Below are 18,031 nucleotides of genomic sequence, written 5' to 3'. Positions count from 1 at the left end.
CCCTTTCCCTCAGAGTGACCTATATGTGATTATATTAAGGATATCAGGTTTTAAACATCATGTTTCATTGTTTCCCTCAAACTGTGGCATAACGTGAAGCCTGAAGATCAAAAGAGATCAAGTTGACTCATTGATGTGAGAAGCTTCCATTTTAGCATCATAATCTCCCATCCATTGGTATGAGAGGTGATGGGCATGTTTCAAAATCTGTCTATAGCATTCTGTATCTTCATTTTCAGAGTAGGTACGTTAAACCTACATGTTTGTAGTCCATCTCTGCTAAGTATTTCATGGTACCACTGCTCAAATTGATTCTTTTGATATAGAATATTGTATCCAAGTACTGGAAGAACCACCTGGTATACTGCATATATTTAGCTGATTCCTCTTCTTCAGTTACCAGATGAACATTACTAATTGGGAAATGCTCATCAACATCTTCATCAAAACTGATGAAATCATCCTCCACTACACTTAATTCATAGGTTTGAAGTCAGTCAGACTTGAATTTTGCTTCTAAATGCATTAACATAGAATATGCACATGAAATGGGGAAAAGAGAACCAGGCCTGGATACTCTGTCATGCAAAAGTGATATAATGACTCTAACCCATGTTCTCTTTGAATTCAGGCATCAGTCAAAGTGTGCCTTTAGCATCCTCAGTTTGAAGAAAATATTTCTTTGCTTTATTTATAAGATTATCCATGTCTTCTTGTGTAAGAAATAATTTTATGGTCTTTAGCATTTCATTCTTCAGCAGAGCCCATCCAATTTGGTCTGTATGAACGATACACTTACTGGACTTTCCTCCCCTAAAAACATTCTGCCTTTGCTTTCTGAAGCAGGAAAGCCCAGAGTTCTAGGTTCTCTGCCCTGCCCCAGCTCCAGTTGTGTTTTCCCAGCCAATGCCCCTTGCAGTCAGCCTTGCAGTCAGCCTTGCAGTCAGCCTTTTGTTGTCGGGTTCAGAGCACTTTCGGTTTCAGAATCTTGTAAAGAGCATGAAGTGCGCAACTCCAGCCCCAACTCCTGGCGTCTGGCGTGGTGTTCCAGTGCTTACCGGTGAGTGACAGAAGGGCAAGGGGCGTTAGTGACCCATCCCTGGGCGAGAGCAGATCCTAGCCTGGCGTTCACCCAGGTCATCCGGGGCGCCTTCTCTGGAGCTGCAGATTGGAAGACAGAAACTCCCGCAGGAAAACCGGAAGGATAAATGGTCTCTCCTCCTGCTGAGGCCCCAGCTGAACCTGAGAGACACACAGCTGCAGGCGCCTGCCTGGTCCCGCCTGTGGAAGTCCGCACCAGGCTAGCAGCACTGAGACCTGAGGCAGCTGCGGTGCTGAGGCTGGTAGTGAGGGCAGGGGACCAGGAGAGACAAGTTTTGGAAACCTGAGGCCACCCCTGGAAGGTGGGATCCCAGGACAGGGGATTGAGCAGAGTAAACAAGAGAACCCCAGAAAGCAGTACCATCTCTGGGTTTACAGAAACACCTTCGTGGGCAATCACAGCTGTCACCTTGCTGAGGGCAGGTCCCAGAGAAAGGCAGCATGATGTCAATAAGGCAAAGACACAGCCTCCTGGCTTCTCTGCTTGCCTCTTGCCTGACCCTGCTGGCCCTGGACCTCACCACGGTGGGTGTCCATGCCCCAACACAGCTCCCCCTACTGGCCCTATTTTCTCACCCCTCCTCTCCCCTCAGGGAGTCACAGCCTGACTTCTGCCTTACCTCTTCTCTGTGCTTTTTTTTTTTTTTTTCCCTCAAATTATTGGGAAATCAATTTATTGTCATCTTGATTTGAGATGTGTAGCTTTCATTTTTAGAAAATTACAAAAATAAGTGAAACAGCAATTCCTTTTCCGGATTCATATAATACTTTTTTTTTTTTTTTTTGCATTTCATATACTAAAATATCTGTTTCTCTGTGCTTTTAAAATCCCCAGTCTCCAGTTCAAAATCCTAGCACCCTTTATTTATCTGAGATTTTCCCCCTAATTGATGGAGCTCTTGCTGTTTCCTGAGCATACTTCCAGGTGCTTAGACTCAGGATGCCAGGCACCTTTCCTGCAGAGAGCAGCCAGTCTTGGGGGTCCAACAATGGATGAGGCAAGGAACTACAATAAGGAGGGATGAGTCAGAGTCAGGGAGGAGGGAGACCTAGAATAGACGTCAGAGGTCTCCTGGTGCTGAGCCTAGGAAGGAAAGGTGAGTGATTTGAACCTGGTGACAGAGATGGGATAGGGAGCTTTTTAAGTTGGTTATCAATGTTTGCCAAGGCTCAGAGGTGATGGGGGGATCAGGGAGGGTAGAGGTGGAGGCTGTGAGAGGTGGGAGGCTGGAGCAGGGGATGGGGCCAGGCAGATGGGAAGCCATTTAGAAAAGGCATTTTTGAGCTTATCCCTAGGGCCACTGGAGCTTTAACGGAGAGCTCATAGGATCAAGAGAGCACTTCTCTCTCAGGATGCTGTGTGTCCATCTGGGGTCCTGACATTCTGAGCCCATGTCCTGAGGCTCCCCAGCCCACTTGAATTGCATTTTATTGAACAGGGGCTATTGCAATGGAGAGCTCAGGGGCAGGGAGGTCAGAGGCTCTGGAGAGGATCCAGGTGATCTGGACTAGGCACAGGGTCACAGGGGCTGGAGAAATGGAGTGGGGGTAGAAAGATTTGGGAGGGGTCTGAAGGCAGTCCTGGACAATAGGTTTAGGGAGACCTTGGAGAGATGGGAAGGAGTCAGGGAGGTTTCCCAAGGTTTAAGGCCAGCCCCTGGTGAGGGAGGGCCTTACTGCATAGAGCTGCCAACTGGTGTTTTCACTCCACCTCCTCTGGCTTCACACCTACCACCTCCCTGCTCTTGCTTTGACCTGTCACCTGCTGTTCTTCCTGCATGCTTTTCTGCTCTCCCTTGCTTGCCAGTGTGCTATTCTACAGGGACCAGCCCCTTCCTCACGTGCATAATCTACCCTCATGTCTGTTGCTGGCACTAATAATTGAAGTTTCTGAATTCATAAGATAAATGAAAGTCAAGCAGAGACCACACACAGTGTTCTGAGCCCCATTTCATTGTGTTTCTCTGTCTTCTTTGCCCCCAGACCCTGCATCATGGATTCTCTTTCAAAAGCAAATGGCACCTTTGCCATCCAGGTTTTAAAGATGCTGTGTCAAGACAGACCTTCACAAAATGTGTTTTTTTCTCCCCTGAGCATCTCCTCTGCCCTGGCCATGGTGCTCCTGGGGGCAAAGGGGAACACCAAGGTCCAGATGGCTCAGGTAAGCTTTCCTGTCACCCAGGAGGAGGAACTAGTCTGCCAGGGTTGTCTCCTGTCTCTTCCTTCAGTTTTTCCAGAACTGGTGAGGAAGGAGGGGTGAGCCTGGACCATGTCAGGGAGGGGGTGCAGAGGAAGGAGGGGAGAGAGACGAGAAGTCTCCTCCCGTGACATTTTTATTTTTGTCGGCAGGCATGAATAATTTCCCCAATTAATAATCTGAAGAATTTCTCAGAACTTTCTCAGAACTTTGCCTGGCAGTTTGTTTAGAAAATGAAGCTCAGATCTGGGGGAGTAGCTCTGCGGTAAAGCATGTGCCCAACATGCACTTTATCACATGCACAGACCATGAAACCAGGAGTAGTTTAGTTGAACAAGCATTCAGTGAACATCTGGAAATGATTAAGAACCAGTTCCTGCCTCTGAAGGTTTTGCCTGGTGGGGTTAGGGGGATGGGGGGTTGGGATGGGGGTAGTAAGACACAGGTGCTTGAGAAAAAGCCTAAAAGCTTGTGTCATTGTTGAGCTCTACCCTTGCTCACACTTTTGGGTGCTGATGACGCAGTGTGACTTTCTGTTTCCTGGAGAGCCCTTCTCAGTAATGACTGCTCATTTTAATAATTCTGCTGTTCTGATGAAGGAGTGAAGGTTTATGCATAGAGGAAGGTCTTTCTGCTTATGTCTTGGGATCTTTTTCTAGGTTTTACACCCACTGAGAGATGCTTCCCAACAAAGTGTGAATTAGGAATTGCCAATGAAAGTGAAGAAATAAGAACCAATGGTCAATGGGCATTAAGTCACAGTAGGATAGGAGCAGGATGTTCTGGTGGCCACTGCACACAAGGGTGACTATAGAAAACCATGATGTAGTGTTTATTACAAAATGGGAACTATTGCCAGTGACTTTACCAGATGTGACATAGGAGATCCACATGCCTCCAGGGTTCAAATGAATAATAACCAAGTGCTTGTGACACGTAGCTGCTTATAACCAGCAGGGAAACTATAAGGCTGCAGAAATCTTCTTAAAGGTTCTTGGTTTTCCTTTGTGTTATAAGTGGTAAACAGCTATTATAAAACTCTTTTTTCTTTTTGTTATTTGTTCTTTGTGGATATACACAACTGTAGAGTGTATTTTGACATAATATACATACATGGAGTATAACTTATTGTAACGAGGATCCCATTCTTGTGGTTGTAAATGATTTGTGTATTCATATATGAACATAGGAAATTTATGTCCAGTTTATTCTACTGTCGTTCCTATTCCCATCCCTTCTCCCTTCCTTTCATTCCCCTTTGTCTACTCCACTGAACTTCTGTTCTTCCCTCTCCCCCTCTTTGTGTGTGAGCATCCACATATCAGAGAGAACATTTAGGCTTTGTTTTTTGGTGATTGGCTTATTTCACTTAGCATGGTAATCTCCAGATCCATCCATTTACTGGCAATAATCATAAAATCATTCTTTTCTATGGCTGAGTAATATTCCATTGTGTATATATACCACCTTTTCTTTATCCATTCATCTGTCAAATGTCATCTAGGTTGGTTTCATAGCTCAGCTATGGTGAATTGGACTGCTTTAAACATTGATGTGGCTGCATCACTGCAGTATGCTGACTTTAAGTGCTTTGGGTATAGACCATGGAGTGGAATAACTGGGTATAGACCATGGAGTGGGATAACTGGATCAAATGGTGGTTCCATTCCAAGTTTTCTGAGGAATCTGCATACTGCTTTCCAGAGTGGTTGCACCAATTTGCAGTCCCACCAGCAATATATGAGTGTACCTTCCCCCCACCCCCACATCCTTACCACCATTATGAAAGTCTTAAAAAAGAAAACTAGAAAAGAAAAAGTCCCTGTGGACTCACTTTGAGGAGACAGCCATCTGAGAATGTGAAGTATTTTCTTCTAGTTTCATGTCCTCTTTTTGGCTTTAAATTTTACACTTGATGATCAATGGTATCTTCATGTTCACAAATATTCTTCAATTAATGGGAGGACTCATTGAGATGATTCATCTAAAGCAAATGTTCAACATGAATTAGCTGTTACTATAATAGTGATATCACAGTCTCAGGTCAAATCGCTTTCAGCTTTCAGTTTTCAATTGTAATAAAATACACACATAATTTGCCACCTAAATAATTTTTAAACCTACAATTCAGTGGCATTTGTTCTGTTTCTTGACATATTTTCTTCTCAATAATCTATAAACTTTATGAAATGAATTTAATTGCTTTTTATCTTTTTCTATAAGACAGTGTGTATGTAGTATATGAGAAATATAGCTGTTGAATATTAGAAAAAAAATTATTTCCAAAGATCATCTAAGCCATTTAAAAATTTTATCTTTCATTGTTTCTTCTTTGTATGTTTACACTTTGGGGGGGGGATTTTTAAAATTAAAATGTATTTTTAAATGATACACAGAAACATGAAAATTTTACCCATTTGTGGGGTAACTGTGTGATGTTTTAATTTGTGTAATGTTACATTGTGTAATGTTCAAATCAGGGTAAGCAGATCTGTTACCTCAAATGCTTATCACTTCTTTGAAGTGAAAGCATAGAACATTCTTTCTTTTAATTTCATAGCACATTCTTCTCACTATAGTCACCTACTGTGCTTCAGCTACCAGAACCTCTTGTTCCTAATGGTAACTCAATGCCCATTGACCAAGCTTTCCCCATGTTCATATCTCTGGGCTTTTATGTGGTGATTCATAATTTACACTTTGATGAAAATAATCTAGGTTTTCATTATTTTAACATTTCCTCTGTATCCATTTCTGTGTAATTTCTTTTTCATTTATAATTTCCTTGTGGGTAATTTTTTAAAATTTTTTTCTTTATCTTTTTCAATAGCTTATGTCTGTTTTATGTGGATACTTGTGCTTTCTTTGAAAGAACCAGTTCTTAGGCTCATTATCTATTTTATATTTTCCCCTAAATTACTTAGGGGAAATTTTTCAGCACCTTTTCTAACATCATGAATTGGAAGTTTTGTTATTTCATTATTTCCTTAGTAATATGAAAACAATGCTGTTTTAATATCTTTGGTCAAATTCTTTGGTCTGGTAATATAATATTTGTTTTTATTATTTTCTAAATCATCTGTCATATATTTAGGATATTAACTTAAATAACTCTTTAGAATCATTTATTTAGAAGAGAATTACTTATTTAGAATAAACAACTTGTTATTTGGCTGTTACATAGAGGAGTTATTTCTTTAGAAAGTGTTTTCAATAATTACTTAGTAGGTTAAAATTCCACATTGTTGATATTTTATTTGTAGTGCTATTGACTTTAAGTTTACTACATTGAGCTCCTTGAATATAAACTGTGTCAACTGTGTAATTTGTAATTTTAGAGTCAATTGAAACTTTTCATGGCCTAGTATGTGACAATTGTTTTGAAGTATTAAAGAATCTTGTATTATCTCTCAAGGGTACTGTTTAAGAACTCATGTATTCTAGCTGGGGATGTGGTTCAGTGGTAGAGCAATTGCCTGGCATGGGTGAGGTCCTGGATTCAATTCCCAGCACAGCAGTAAATAAATAAATCTTTAAAAATACAAATAAATGTATAAGTAAAATTGTAAAAAAAAGGAATTCTTTGTTCTTATTAATCATATCAATTATTTTACACTTTCATTTATTTTCAAAGATTATTGTTATAATTGCATTCCTGTCCAATTTTTTCTTGGATTTTTAGTGTTTTTAACTGCATATTTTTTTGTGTGATGAATTACGGAGGCAAGTTTTTTCTATTTCTGACACATTTATGCTCTCCCTGGGATGCAGGACTTAAGAATAGTCCCTTTTCTGAACCTCTCTTGCCCCTTTTAATTTTTTCCTAATGCTCATCTATAAACTATGCAGAGAGCTCTGTGCAAGTACAAAACCCGTATCTTTTACTCACCAGTTTCCTGGCCCTTATCTCCACCTACCCCACCAGTGTCACTTCTCAATGTGAACAACTTCCCATCAAAAGATGAATTTTATGGAGTATTTGAGAAAAAAAAAATTGCTTATTGAGACCAAAATTCAGAGAGTTTTCTTGCTTTCCTTCACAGGCAATGTCTTTAAACACAGAGGAAGACATCCATAAGGGCTTCCAGATGCTTCTCACCCAAGTGAACAAGCCTGGCTCAAAGTACTTGCTTAGAATAGCCAACAGGCTCTTTGGAGAGAAGACCTGTGATTTCCTCTCAGTAAGTTGAATCAGCAGAACAATAAAAGTTGTATTTAAAATACCTGGTGATATACAACCCTAAGAGAGACCCTAGAGACCAGGCAGGATGGCACACTTGGGAGCCTGAGGCAGGAGGCTGGTGAGATTGAGAACAGCTTGGCCTCCTAATAGGACCCTTGTCTTAAAAATAAAATGGAAAAAGGTCTTAGGACATAGCTGCTTGATGGAGCATTTGCCTAGCATGCTGAAGGCCCTGGGCTCAATCCCCAGGACTCCAAAAAAAAAAAAAAGGAACAGAACCCTAGATAACTTGAGAAATACATGGCAAACTTTATTTTTTATAAAGACCCAAATTCTATAATCATACCTTATATTATTTCAAATTATGCCACATCTAAAATTTTATTGCATTTCATTATTCATCTGTGGTTATTCAGGGAATAGGACATACCTCCTTACAAACCTCAATATTTTATCAACTAGTAGCTTAAAATTTCATTAGGTTTAAGAGATATTCCTGTTCTTTTTAATTAATATATATATATATATATATATATATATATATATATATATATATATCATTCAGAATGTTTTGAAGTTCACTGACATTTTTTATTGAACAACATGGCCTCACTGCACACTTTTCTCTCCAAAGACATTTAAGGAGTCCTGTCTTCAGTTCTACCATTCGAAGCTGGAGCTGCTGTCCTTTGCCAAAGCTGCAGAGAAGTCCAGGAAGCATATAAACACCTGGGTCTCAAAAGAGACAAAAGGTCAGAATTATGAGTTAATTTACCCCCCTCCCACCCCAACTCTCTCCTCCTCGCCTCTCTCCTCTTCCTCTTCTCCTTACTGCTAATGTCACTGGTGTTGCAGGAGGTCAGAAGAAGGTTGCCTGGTGAGCCTCATGGTGTGTGTGAACCTTAATGGCTCACAGAAGACCTGATGAATGCTCAGGTTTTCAAAACCAGAGGGTCAATGCTGTCTGTTCTCCTAGGATGAAAGTGACTGATAAAAGTGTAAAAAAAAAAAAAAAAAAAAAAAAAAAAACCCTCATAGACCAGATTTCCCGAGTAATACTTTACATTAGAACATACTGTCACTGTCCTGTAATCTTCACATGGCAGCTGACTGTCCTCTCTGGGAGAAGATCAGTGGCCAGCTCTTCTCCAAGTCATGCCCTTGGCCCTCCTCTTCCTGGGGTCCGTTTGGACTGCATTCCTCCCACTTTTACATGTGAACCTGACTTCTACTGCTTCTTTCCTCTCTCTCACTTAAGTGCCCTTCATTAGACTGAGAAGCCTCGACTTTATTAGTCAACTATGGAGCCTCTCCCAGCACAGATCAATTCCACACACTGAAAACACTCTCCGAGTAGAGTAAAAACTACACATTCTAACCTTGGTGCTCAAGATCAATGATGGTTTGATGTTTGTTGTCAGACACCTATGTACCACTAGGAACATCCCTATTGCTGCTAACAAATGAGATAGTAAAAAATAGAGGTAATTATTTCCACTATTTCTTTTTGGAATCTTTATGTCTTGTGCCCTTTTGAGGCAGCAAATTAGCAGGTAATACTCTTATTTCTTGGAAACATACCCTTTGATATCCAGGGTAAGAAGGAAGTACCTTCACCTACCCAAATCATTGTCTGTTCCAGGGATACCAGGAGGATGCAATCATAATATCTCTTCCAGTTGTTTCCAGAAACTCCTCCTGTGCCCCTTGTGTGGAGCCATCCATTCCGGCTGCCCCAGGAATCTTGCTAGGTAGCTGTACAGTGTTAGAACTGGGCCTGACCACAGGGCTTTAGACCTGACACTGCTCTTACCCACAGCAGGTAACATCAGCTCCTACCCAGCCCCTCTCTCCTTTCCTACTTGTCTTCTCCAATCTGGTGTCAAGTTTCTGCTTTGTCCCAACCTGCTTTCCTCCAGTGACTTAGAAGTCATTCGCCATCTTCAACTTGGTGGCTCTTCTAGTGTCTGTCATAACTGAGATTTTTGACTTTTATACATATCATCCAAACTCAGCACGTTTGAAAACAGAATATTTGGATCTCCAAGACATAGTTCTCATGCTTAATTCACCACGGATTCAGAAAAAGCAACTGACAGAGTTTGTGCTTGTTTTGAAAGGTAAAATTCCAGACTTGCTACCAATGAACTCTATTGATAAGCAGGCCAGGCTGGTTCTTGTCAATGCCATCTACTTCAAAGGAACATGGAATGAGCCATTTATCAAATCATGCACGTGTGAAATGCCTTTTAAAATAAACCAGGTAAGGAAAAACTTAAAAAAAAATCATGCTTATCTGATGAAAAAATTCAATAGAAAAGGTTAACTTCATAAGGTATAAGTGGTTAAAAATAATTTCAAACTTAACATCTATCTGAATGAATTTTTAATTTATTAGAAAAATTCATATGAATAAATAATTTCCTATCTATTATGATTTGCATCTTATTACCTTTAACTGCTTTTGATTAAGTCTCATGCATATATTGGTTTAACCTCATTCTGGAAACAAAGAATTTCTGTAGACACAAGTTACCTAGATGGAAAGCAGAACAAAGTGATATATATATATATATTTTATTGGTTATTCAAAACATTACAAAGCTCTTGACATATCATATTTCATACATTTGATTCAAGTGGGTTATGAACTCCCATTTTTACCCCAAATACAGATTGCAGAATCACATCGGTTACACATCCACGTTTTTACATATTGCCATACTAGTGACTGTTGTATTCTGCTACCTTTCCTATCCTCTACTATCCCCCCTCCCCTCCCCTCCCATCTTCTCTCTCTACCCCATCTACTGTAATTCATTTCTCTCCTTGTTTTTTTTTTCCCTTTCCCCTCACATCCTCTTACATGTAATTTTGTAGAACAATGAGGGTCACCTTCCATTTTCATGCAATTTCCCTTCTCTCTCCCTTTCCCTCCCACCTCTCATCCCTGTTTAATGTTAATCTTTTTCTCATGCTCTTCCTCCCTGCTCTGTTTTTAGTTGCTCTCATTATATCAAAGAAGACATTTGTCATTTGTTTTTTAGGGATTGGCTAGCTTCACTTAGCATAATCTGCTCTAATGCCATCCATTTCCCTGCAAATTCCATGATTTTGTCATTTTTTAGTGCTGAGTAATACTCCATTGTGTATAAACGCCACATTTTTTTAATCCATTCATCTATTGAAGGGCATCTGGGTTGGTTCCACAGTTTAGCTATTGTGAATTGTGCTGCTATGAACATCGATGTGGTAGTATCCCTGTAGTATGCTCTTTTAAGGACTTCAGGGAATAGTCCGAGAAGGGCAATAGCTGGGTCAAATGGTGGTTCCATTCCCAGCTTTCCCAGGAATCTCCATACTGCTTTCCAAATTGGCCGCACCAATTTGCAGTCCCACAAGCAATGTACAAGTGTACCCTTTTCCCCACATCCTCACCAGCACTTGTTGTTGTTTGACTTCATAATGGCTGCCAATCTTACTGGAGTGAGATGATATCTTAGGGTGGTTTTGATTTGCATTTCTCTGACTGCTAGGGATGGTGAGCATTTTTTCATGTACTTGTTGATTGATTGTATATCCTCCTCTGAGAAGTGTCTGTTCAGATCCTTGGCCCATTTGTTGATTGGGTTATTTGTTATCTTATTGTCTAATTTTTTGAGTTCTTTGTATACTCTGGATATTAGGGCTCTATCTGAAGTGTGAGGAGTAAAGATTTGTTCCCAGGATGTAGGCTCCCTATTTACCTTTCTTACAATGTGATATATATATATATATAAAATATTATATTATATACACATATATATCTCACACATAAGGCAAGGTACAAAGAGGAAATACGATGTCACATTTCTATAATCGTGGTTTTGTTTTTGTGATATTCGAAGTGCTGTTGATCAACCCCAGGACTTGTGCATGTTAAGCAAACCCTGAATCACCATGCTACAACCCAGCCTTTTATTTATTTTTATTTTTAATTTTTTTGGTACCAAGGATTGAACTCAGGGACACTCAATCCTTGAGCCACATCCCAAACCCTATTTTGTGCTTTATTTAAAGACAGAGTCTCACTGAGTTGCTTAGTGCCTCACCATTGCTGAGGCTGGCTTTGAACTCATGATCCTCCTGCCTCAGCCTCTCGAGCCTCTGGGATTTCAGGCGTGCACCACCACACCCAGCCATTCCAGCCTTTTAATCAATTATTTTAAAAATTAAAATAAACTTTCATTTGAATTGTTGTTAGTACTAACTTATCATTATTAATTCAGCATCTGTTGCTTTCTACTATTAAAAATGAGTGGCAAAGGCCTTTGTTGACTGTGAGGTATAACTTCAATTAAAGTAGAAATGAGAGTAGTCTGCCAAATTTGATAATACCTTAAAATATAATTTAATGCAATGAGGAAATTTGTATGCATTAAGCCCTCCCCTTTATAAGGCATGTTTCAGATAACTATTTATTACTTTCTAGCAGCGCTGGACCACAGCAGGGTTGAATTTTCTTGTCTCTTTTTGTACTATTTTAAATTTGTGCTCATCTGTTCATTCCTCTCAGAAGGAGGAAAGACCTGTGCAGATGATGTGTCAGGAAGCCTATTTTAAGATCGGCTACGTGAATGAGGTGCAGACACAGGTGTTGGAGCTGCCCTATGCCGGCAAGGAGCTGAGCATGATCATTCTGCTCCCGGACGATGGTATGGATCTCAGCTTGGTGAGTCAGGAGGGGCTGCAGTCCTTTGCACTCAGAATTTCTGTGGGAGGATTCCAGTTATATCCTGCGCGCCTTTTCACCAGATCTCCAATTCATCAGCTTAAAATGGCCCATCCCTCTTCTTGCTTCCTTGTGGTATGATCCCTATATTGAGAAAGTCACCATCCTCTCAATAGGGGGGTAGTGCACTGTGATACCCTAAGAGATCTCTGTGCGCAGAGTGGCCTCCATGGGCTCTCCCTCTCTCCAGCTCCCTAACTATGATGAAGAACTAAGCCTCGTTCAAACCAACAAATACCACTAGATAAGCACCATCCACTGGGCGTGGACACTTGTCAGAATGAAACATCTACAGTGGATGGATAAGGAGGGGAAGCCACAGTCTTCCTGCAGGGAAGTTACATATGGGATAGCACGTGGGGTGGTGGACAGGTCAGAGCCCTCACAAGCTTCCGGGCAGCTGAAGGAGCTGCCCATCCTGTGTGGACAGTCAACATGGAATGTTCATGCAAATGTCTGTGTGTCCGTCGATACCCACCATAGTCTGACTATGAACCTGTGATTCTGGTCTTTCAGGTGGAAAATAACCTTACTTTTGAGAAATTCATAGCCTGGACCGAGGCAGCCTCTTTGCAGAATACTGAAGTGGAAGTTCTGCTTCCAAAATTTAAACTGCAGGAGGATTATGAAATGAAGTCTGTGCTTCAGCGTTTGGGAATGGTCGAAGTCTTTCAAGAGGGCCAGGCTGACTTCTCTGCCATGTCAACTGAGACAGACCTGTGTCTGTCCAAGGTTGTGCACAAGAGTGTCGTGGAGGTGAATGAAGAAGGCACTGAGGCTGCGGCAGCCACGGGCATAGTCATTGTGGCAGACTGCTCAGCATGTATACCAACGTTCCGTGCTGACCACCCCTTCCTTTTCTTCATCAGGCATAACCAAACCAACACTGTTCTGTTCTGTGGCAGGTTCTCATCTCCCTAAGAGTTGTACTTCCTCTGCATGGAGAGTTGTTCTCTTTCCGTGTCCCCAAGTTTCCTCTACAGTTTATAAGGATGGGCCTTTAGCTGAACAGGGTCCTAAGCCTTCTAAACAACTTACCAGTGTGATCTCATGATGCAGCACACTCAGCTGTCCCCATACTGCCCACTCGTTTGTACCATAGAACCAGGTCATGGCCAATAGGCTGTCCTGATTCCCTGTTGTATTAGGATGAGTGCAGTACAAATGCCATAGCATAGCTTGCAAACTTTCCCCAGATGGCCCCAAACACATTTCCCAGTCATTCCACATGGAATGCAATTCCACCTGCCTTAGCCTGAATGCCACAGTAGTAATAAATGCTGGTCTACTATTACTACTATTCTAGTTTAAACAAAAAAACTTTAATGCACACTTTAATTTTATCTTTCTTTGGCTTTCACCATTCACCTGGTATATGCTAAGCACTAAATTAGACACTGGGGATACAAGGGGATAGAGTCATGGTCCTTTGACCCCTGCTTTTTTTACGTGGGTTCCCAATTAATATAGTGTTTATGACAACCAGATTGGATGGTTGTATAACTTTGAACTACTCTGTGATCCTCTTGCAGCCAGGACACCTTGCCTCATGGTATTGCATTGCCCTACCTCCTACCCCAATAGTTAAATGACATTCAGCCCTCAAAGTTAAAAAACAGTTCAAATGTCACCATCTTCAAGACATTTTCCTATTCTCCATAATCAGATATACATCTTTGAACTTTCACAATAACTGCCCATGGTAGTTGCATTATTTATTTATTAATTGTCTGTATTCTTAGTTATGACTAGGCCTTAAACTCGCCAAGGCTTATGATTATGTACTGCATGTGTTCATGCTATTTATAGTGCAATAATAAATAATTTGTACATATAAGACCTCTGTAATGTGTGTTTTTTAAGTGGCTGAATATCAACAACTCTATTATTCCTTTTAGATATTTTTATCCCTACGACACTTGCATTTACACAGTCCAATGCCATCAAAATACGTTGTGCAAAGATAATGTGCAAACATGAGTTTTACTATGTCACCCAAATTTTTCATTGCCTCAAAGAAAAACCCATATCCACTAAGCAGTAAATCTTTATCCCTTTCTCCCTCCAGCCACTGACAACCATGAATCTCCTTTTTGTGTCCATGAATTTACCTGTTCTGCATATTTCATGTAAATTGAATCATGAAATATATTACCTTTTGTGTCTGGCTTCTTCATTTAGTGTGATATGTTCTAGGTTGAGTCATTTAGTAGCATGTATCTGTATTTTAATCCTTTTTATGACTGAATAATATTCCAGTACCTGGAATATGATGCAATTGTTTTCTTCACTCATCCAGTGGTAGGAATTTGGATTTTTGCCCCCTTGTGGTTGTTTTTAATAGTGCTGCTATGAAAGTGCATGTATGTGAATTTGCTTGAATACCTATATACACTGTTTTGTGCATATACAGATTTAGGAATGAAATTGTTGGTCATAAGGTAATTCTTTTTAACATTTTTTTGGGGGGGCACTGGGGATTGAACTCAGGGGCACTCAAACAATGAACCACATCCTCAGACCTATTTTGTATTTTATTTAGAGACAGGGTCTCACAGAGTTGCTTAGAGCTTGCATTTGCTGAGACTGGCTTTGAACTCTCAATCCTCCTGCCTCAGCCTCCTGAGCTGGTGGGATTACAGGCATGGTTTAACTTTTTGAAGAACCACCAACCATGTAACATTCCTACCAGCAATGTATGAGATTCCGATTTCTCTGCATATCTTTATTTCAAAATCATGAACACACTAAAGGTGATTCTTTTCATGGTGTTGGATACTCTGACTCATCCCTGGTCCAGAGCCCTGGAGCTGGCCAACCATGGAAGGAGACTCTGCAACTGTGAGCCAAAAGGAAATCTCCTTCTCCTGGTCATTCTGGTCAGATATTTGCCACAAGCAATGAAGAGTTGACACAAATGTCACAGGTGATTGCAAAAAAGCCTAGGATAAGTGGCCCAGCTACATTCCTGCTCGGGGAGTGGGGTTGGAGGGGGACCTCCTTCTGGTGAGCAGAATCAATAGTTTTCCATTGCTTTTAGGATAAAGATTAAGCTCCTTTTGAAAAGCTCACCAGGTAGTTCCTGATTTAACCTTTTCTCCTATCCCCCTTTGCCATTTCTCCATATCAATCCTTCACTCCAGCCTTATAGAATTTTTTGCAGATTCTGACTATTTCATACTCTGCCTTTTCTCTGGGGCTGTACAGTTGTGACCAACGATAGTTAGCTTCCCATTACTGTGACAAAGTACTTGTGATAATCAACATAAAAGAGGAACCGCTTATCGTGGGTCACAGTTTCAGAGGTTTCAGGTTTGGTTGGCCTCTTTGGTTGCTCTTGGGCCTGTGTCAGGACAGTTCATCATGGTGGCAGTAAGTGATGGAGCAAAGATGCTCACTCACTGTGGCCTGGAATCAAAGGAGGAGGTGGCTCGTGTCCTGAATATTCCCTTCCAAGACACATCACCCATGGTTTAACTTCCTCCACTAGGCCCCACCTCCAAAGGTCCCCCCATCTCTCAAGATGTGGACCGCAGAGTGTCAAATCAAGGGGACCACACAGGTTGCAGGCTTCTGAAGCAAGCTTCCCCTAGAAATTCCTATGAGTGTGGGGCAGGAGGGTTCTGAGACTGCCTCCTCTGTTAGCAAGCCACTGGCCTGTAATATAGTCTAAAGAACAAGTTCCTGTTAGTCCTCAAAGGATGCTTGTGATAGTTTAACATTTCTATTAAATGCATGCATTTGGATTATTTGTTAACTAAGCATAGTGGCTACTTCTTACCATCCATCATTAAGAACTTTGACAGTCTTTTCTAACTTTGACCCTTTCTTCACCATTCTGGAAAATTTTCTTTGGGGGTGATTTTTCTGTCATTTCTATCTTAGAAGAAAAGTTGAAGCCAAGAAAATCCATGTCCAAATGATGTTAATTCCCCAAAAGCACAAAAAAAAAAAAAAAAGAAAGAAAAAAGAAAAAACAACCACAACTTTGCTCCTGGTTTGGAGCCCCCAAAATCCTCAAATGGTCTTCAAACGATTATAATGACAATGGGTCCCTTCCACCAAAATATTGCTGAAACCATCATCTTGATTCTGGATTGTGAAGTCAAATTCAAATAGACTGTGAAAATGACTTCCACCACCTCCTTCTTTGCCACATTTGACATATGTGTCCCATTTTTAGCATCTGAAAAATTCCTCATATGCCTCAGCCACTTGTTTGAATTTTCTCTCTGCATCTTCTTTATTCTCAGGATTTTTTTTTTCTGCATGCCACATTAGTGCCCGTTTCTGCTATGCCTTTTTGATACCCACGGGTGAGGCATGTGTCTGCACACCTAGAACTTCATAGCAACACATTCTGTTTTAACCAAATTGTTGGAATGAGTTTGAAGTCACTGCTGCAGGAAGTAAGAAAAGACAACAGGAAGCAGTGGGCCTCCTTGGTCTCCTCAGGGCTCCTCCCACTTTCCTGTCCCTTCCTCCTCACTTGCCATCATCTACTTAATGAACTTGTGGACAACTTGGATAATTACAATTATTGGTATTATATACTAGAGTATTATGAACGTCCTAAATATTTTCTCATATCCTTTGTATTTAAAAAAAAAAAAATCTCTGAAAATGGTACTGTTGAGATTAAAGTTGGGCATATTTTGAAGCTTCTTTCCAAGCTGGTCTCCAAAATGTTGTACTGATTTTCGCTCCCACATACACTACCATTGACGCTACTAACTGCTGCCTGCTTTTTTATGAACTGAGCTGCACAGTGTCCGCTCCTGGTTCCTATTTTGGACTCACAGTTCCTGACCTGTTAAAGAAGCCATTCACAAAATAGCTCTTACTCAAAATTTAAGCTAGATCATGTTCCCCCCAGGACCACATTCATTTCAAGGAACAGGCTTTGCAAAGTGGACTTGGCAAAAAATAAATCTACAGAACTTCACAGCTTGTACCTGCAAGGTTTTTTTTTTTTTTTTTTTTTAATTCTTTTACTCCCCTAATTTTAAAAATATATTGTTTCATTCTTATTGAGGTATAATTGATGTGATAAACTTCATATATTTGATATATACTGTCCCAAGCTGTCATGGGCTGTGTGTGGACTGTTGCACACACCAACCTCCTGAGGGGATAGGTCTGGCATTGCAAACTCCCTGTAGCACCCCCTCAGGGACTGATGGCCTGATGCAGGTGAACCTCCCCCTCCAGCTCTGCCTAAGATCTCACGCAGCCAAGATGTCAATCAATCTGCTGACCACAAGACATCACGAAGCAAGACTCTGCCCTTGAAACCTTACCCCTACGTTTAATATACCCCCTTAAAGAAAATACCGGAGCCATTTGGTCTTTGTCCAGTTCAAGAACTCATGTGGACTAGATCTATCAGAGGCTTTGTTTTTGTAAATATATTTCTGAGTGTTTGTGTTTTCTTATTTGTTAATTATTGGACATATTAATATTTAGGGTGGCTTAATTATTTAAGATATTAAAATTTGGAGTGGCTATTTAGGGTGACTTGGATTCCTCTGGGCAGAAGAATCCTCCAATGAGATGCTGGCCATCTTCCCCTTGAAAATACACAACTTAATGAATTGTGAACATTATATACTCAGTAAAACCATCACCACCATCAAGAAAATGAGCACATTCATCACACTCAAAATAGTCCTATTTTGCAATTCTTTTTTCCATTTCTCCTTATCTCACTCCACTGCAGACATGTTTTTCCATTTTTTAGCATGTTTTTTACTTTATCAGAGTGTCATTTTGTAGTTTT

At 40.6% G+C, this 18,031-nt stretch overlaps 1 protein-coding gene and 1 pseudogene across 2 annotated transcripts; one reads left to right on the top strand and one right to left on the bottom strand.

The window, feature by feature from the left end:
- Nucleotides 1-50: 50 nt before the first annotated feature.
- Nucleotides 51-1,638, bottom strand: LOC143402193 (pseudouridylate synthase PUS7L pseudogene; annotated as a pseudogene).
- Nucleotides 992-14,162, top strand: LOC143400890 (serpin B9-like). 2 transcript variants are annotated; one of them, XM_076857851.1, is made up of 7 exons: nucleotides 992-1,060; nucleotides 3,085-3,262; nucleotides 7,342-7,479; nucleotides 8,116-8,233; nucleotides 9,602-9,744; nucleotides 12,037-12,192; nucleotides 12,769-14,162. In XM_076857851.1, exons 2-7 carry the CDS (start codon nucleotides 3,095-3,097, stop codon nucleotides 13,171-13,173), a joined length of 1,128 nt encoding a protein of 375 aa, XP_076713966.1. In that variant the 5' UTR covers nucleotides 992-1,060; nucleotides 3,085-3,094; the 3' UTR covers nucleotides 13,174-14,162. The 2 variants fall into 2 exon arrangements, with proteins under 2 accessions (XP_076713966.1, XP_076713967.1); XM_076857852.1 differs by lacking the exon at nucleotides 3,085-3,262 and having other exon boundaries at nucleotides 995-1,060.
- The last annotated feature ends 3,869 nt before the right edge of the window (nucleotides 14,163-18,031 follow it).

Source organism: Callospermophilus lateralis, chromosome 6 (genome assembly GCF_048772815.1).
Source record: "Callospermophilus lateralis isolate mCalLat2 chromosome 6, mCalLat2.hap1, whole genome shotgun sequence".
NCBI classification, from domain to species: domain Eukaryota; kingdom Metazoa; phylum Chordata; class Mammalia; order Rodentia; family Sciuridae; genus Callospermophilus; species Callospermophilus lateralis.
Note: the sequence above shows the minus strand (reverse complement) of the source record. Positions and strands in the feature narration are given on the sequence as shown.

What these genes read in the sequence shown, in the direction of transcription:
- LOC143400890 (XM_076857851.1), top strand. Translation starts at nt 3,095, where the DNA reads ATGGATTCTCTTTCAAAAGCAAATGGCACCTTTGCCATCCAGGTTTTA. An exon ending in CCAAGGTCCAGATGGCTCAG is followed by an intron (nt 3,263 to 7,341) that starts GTAAGCTTTCCT and finishes TTTCCTTCACAG; the next exon opens with GCAATGTCTTTAAACACAGA. An exon ending in ATGGTATGGATCTCAGCTTG is followed by an intron (nt 12,193 to 12,768) that starts GTGAGTCAGGAG and finishes CTGGTCTTTCAG; the next exon opens with GTGGAAAATAACCTTACTTT.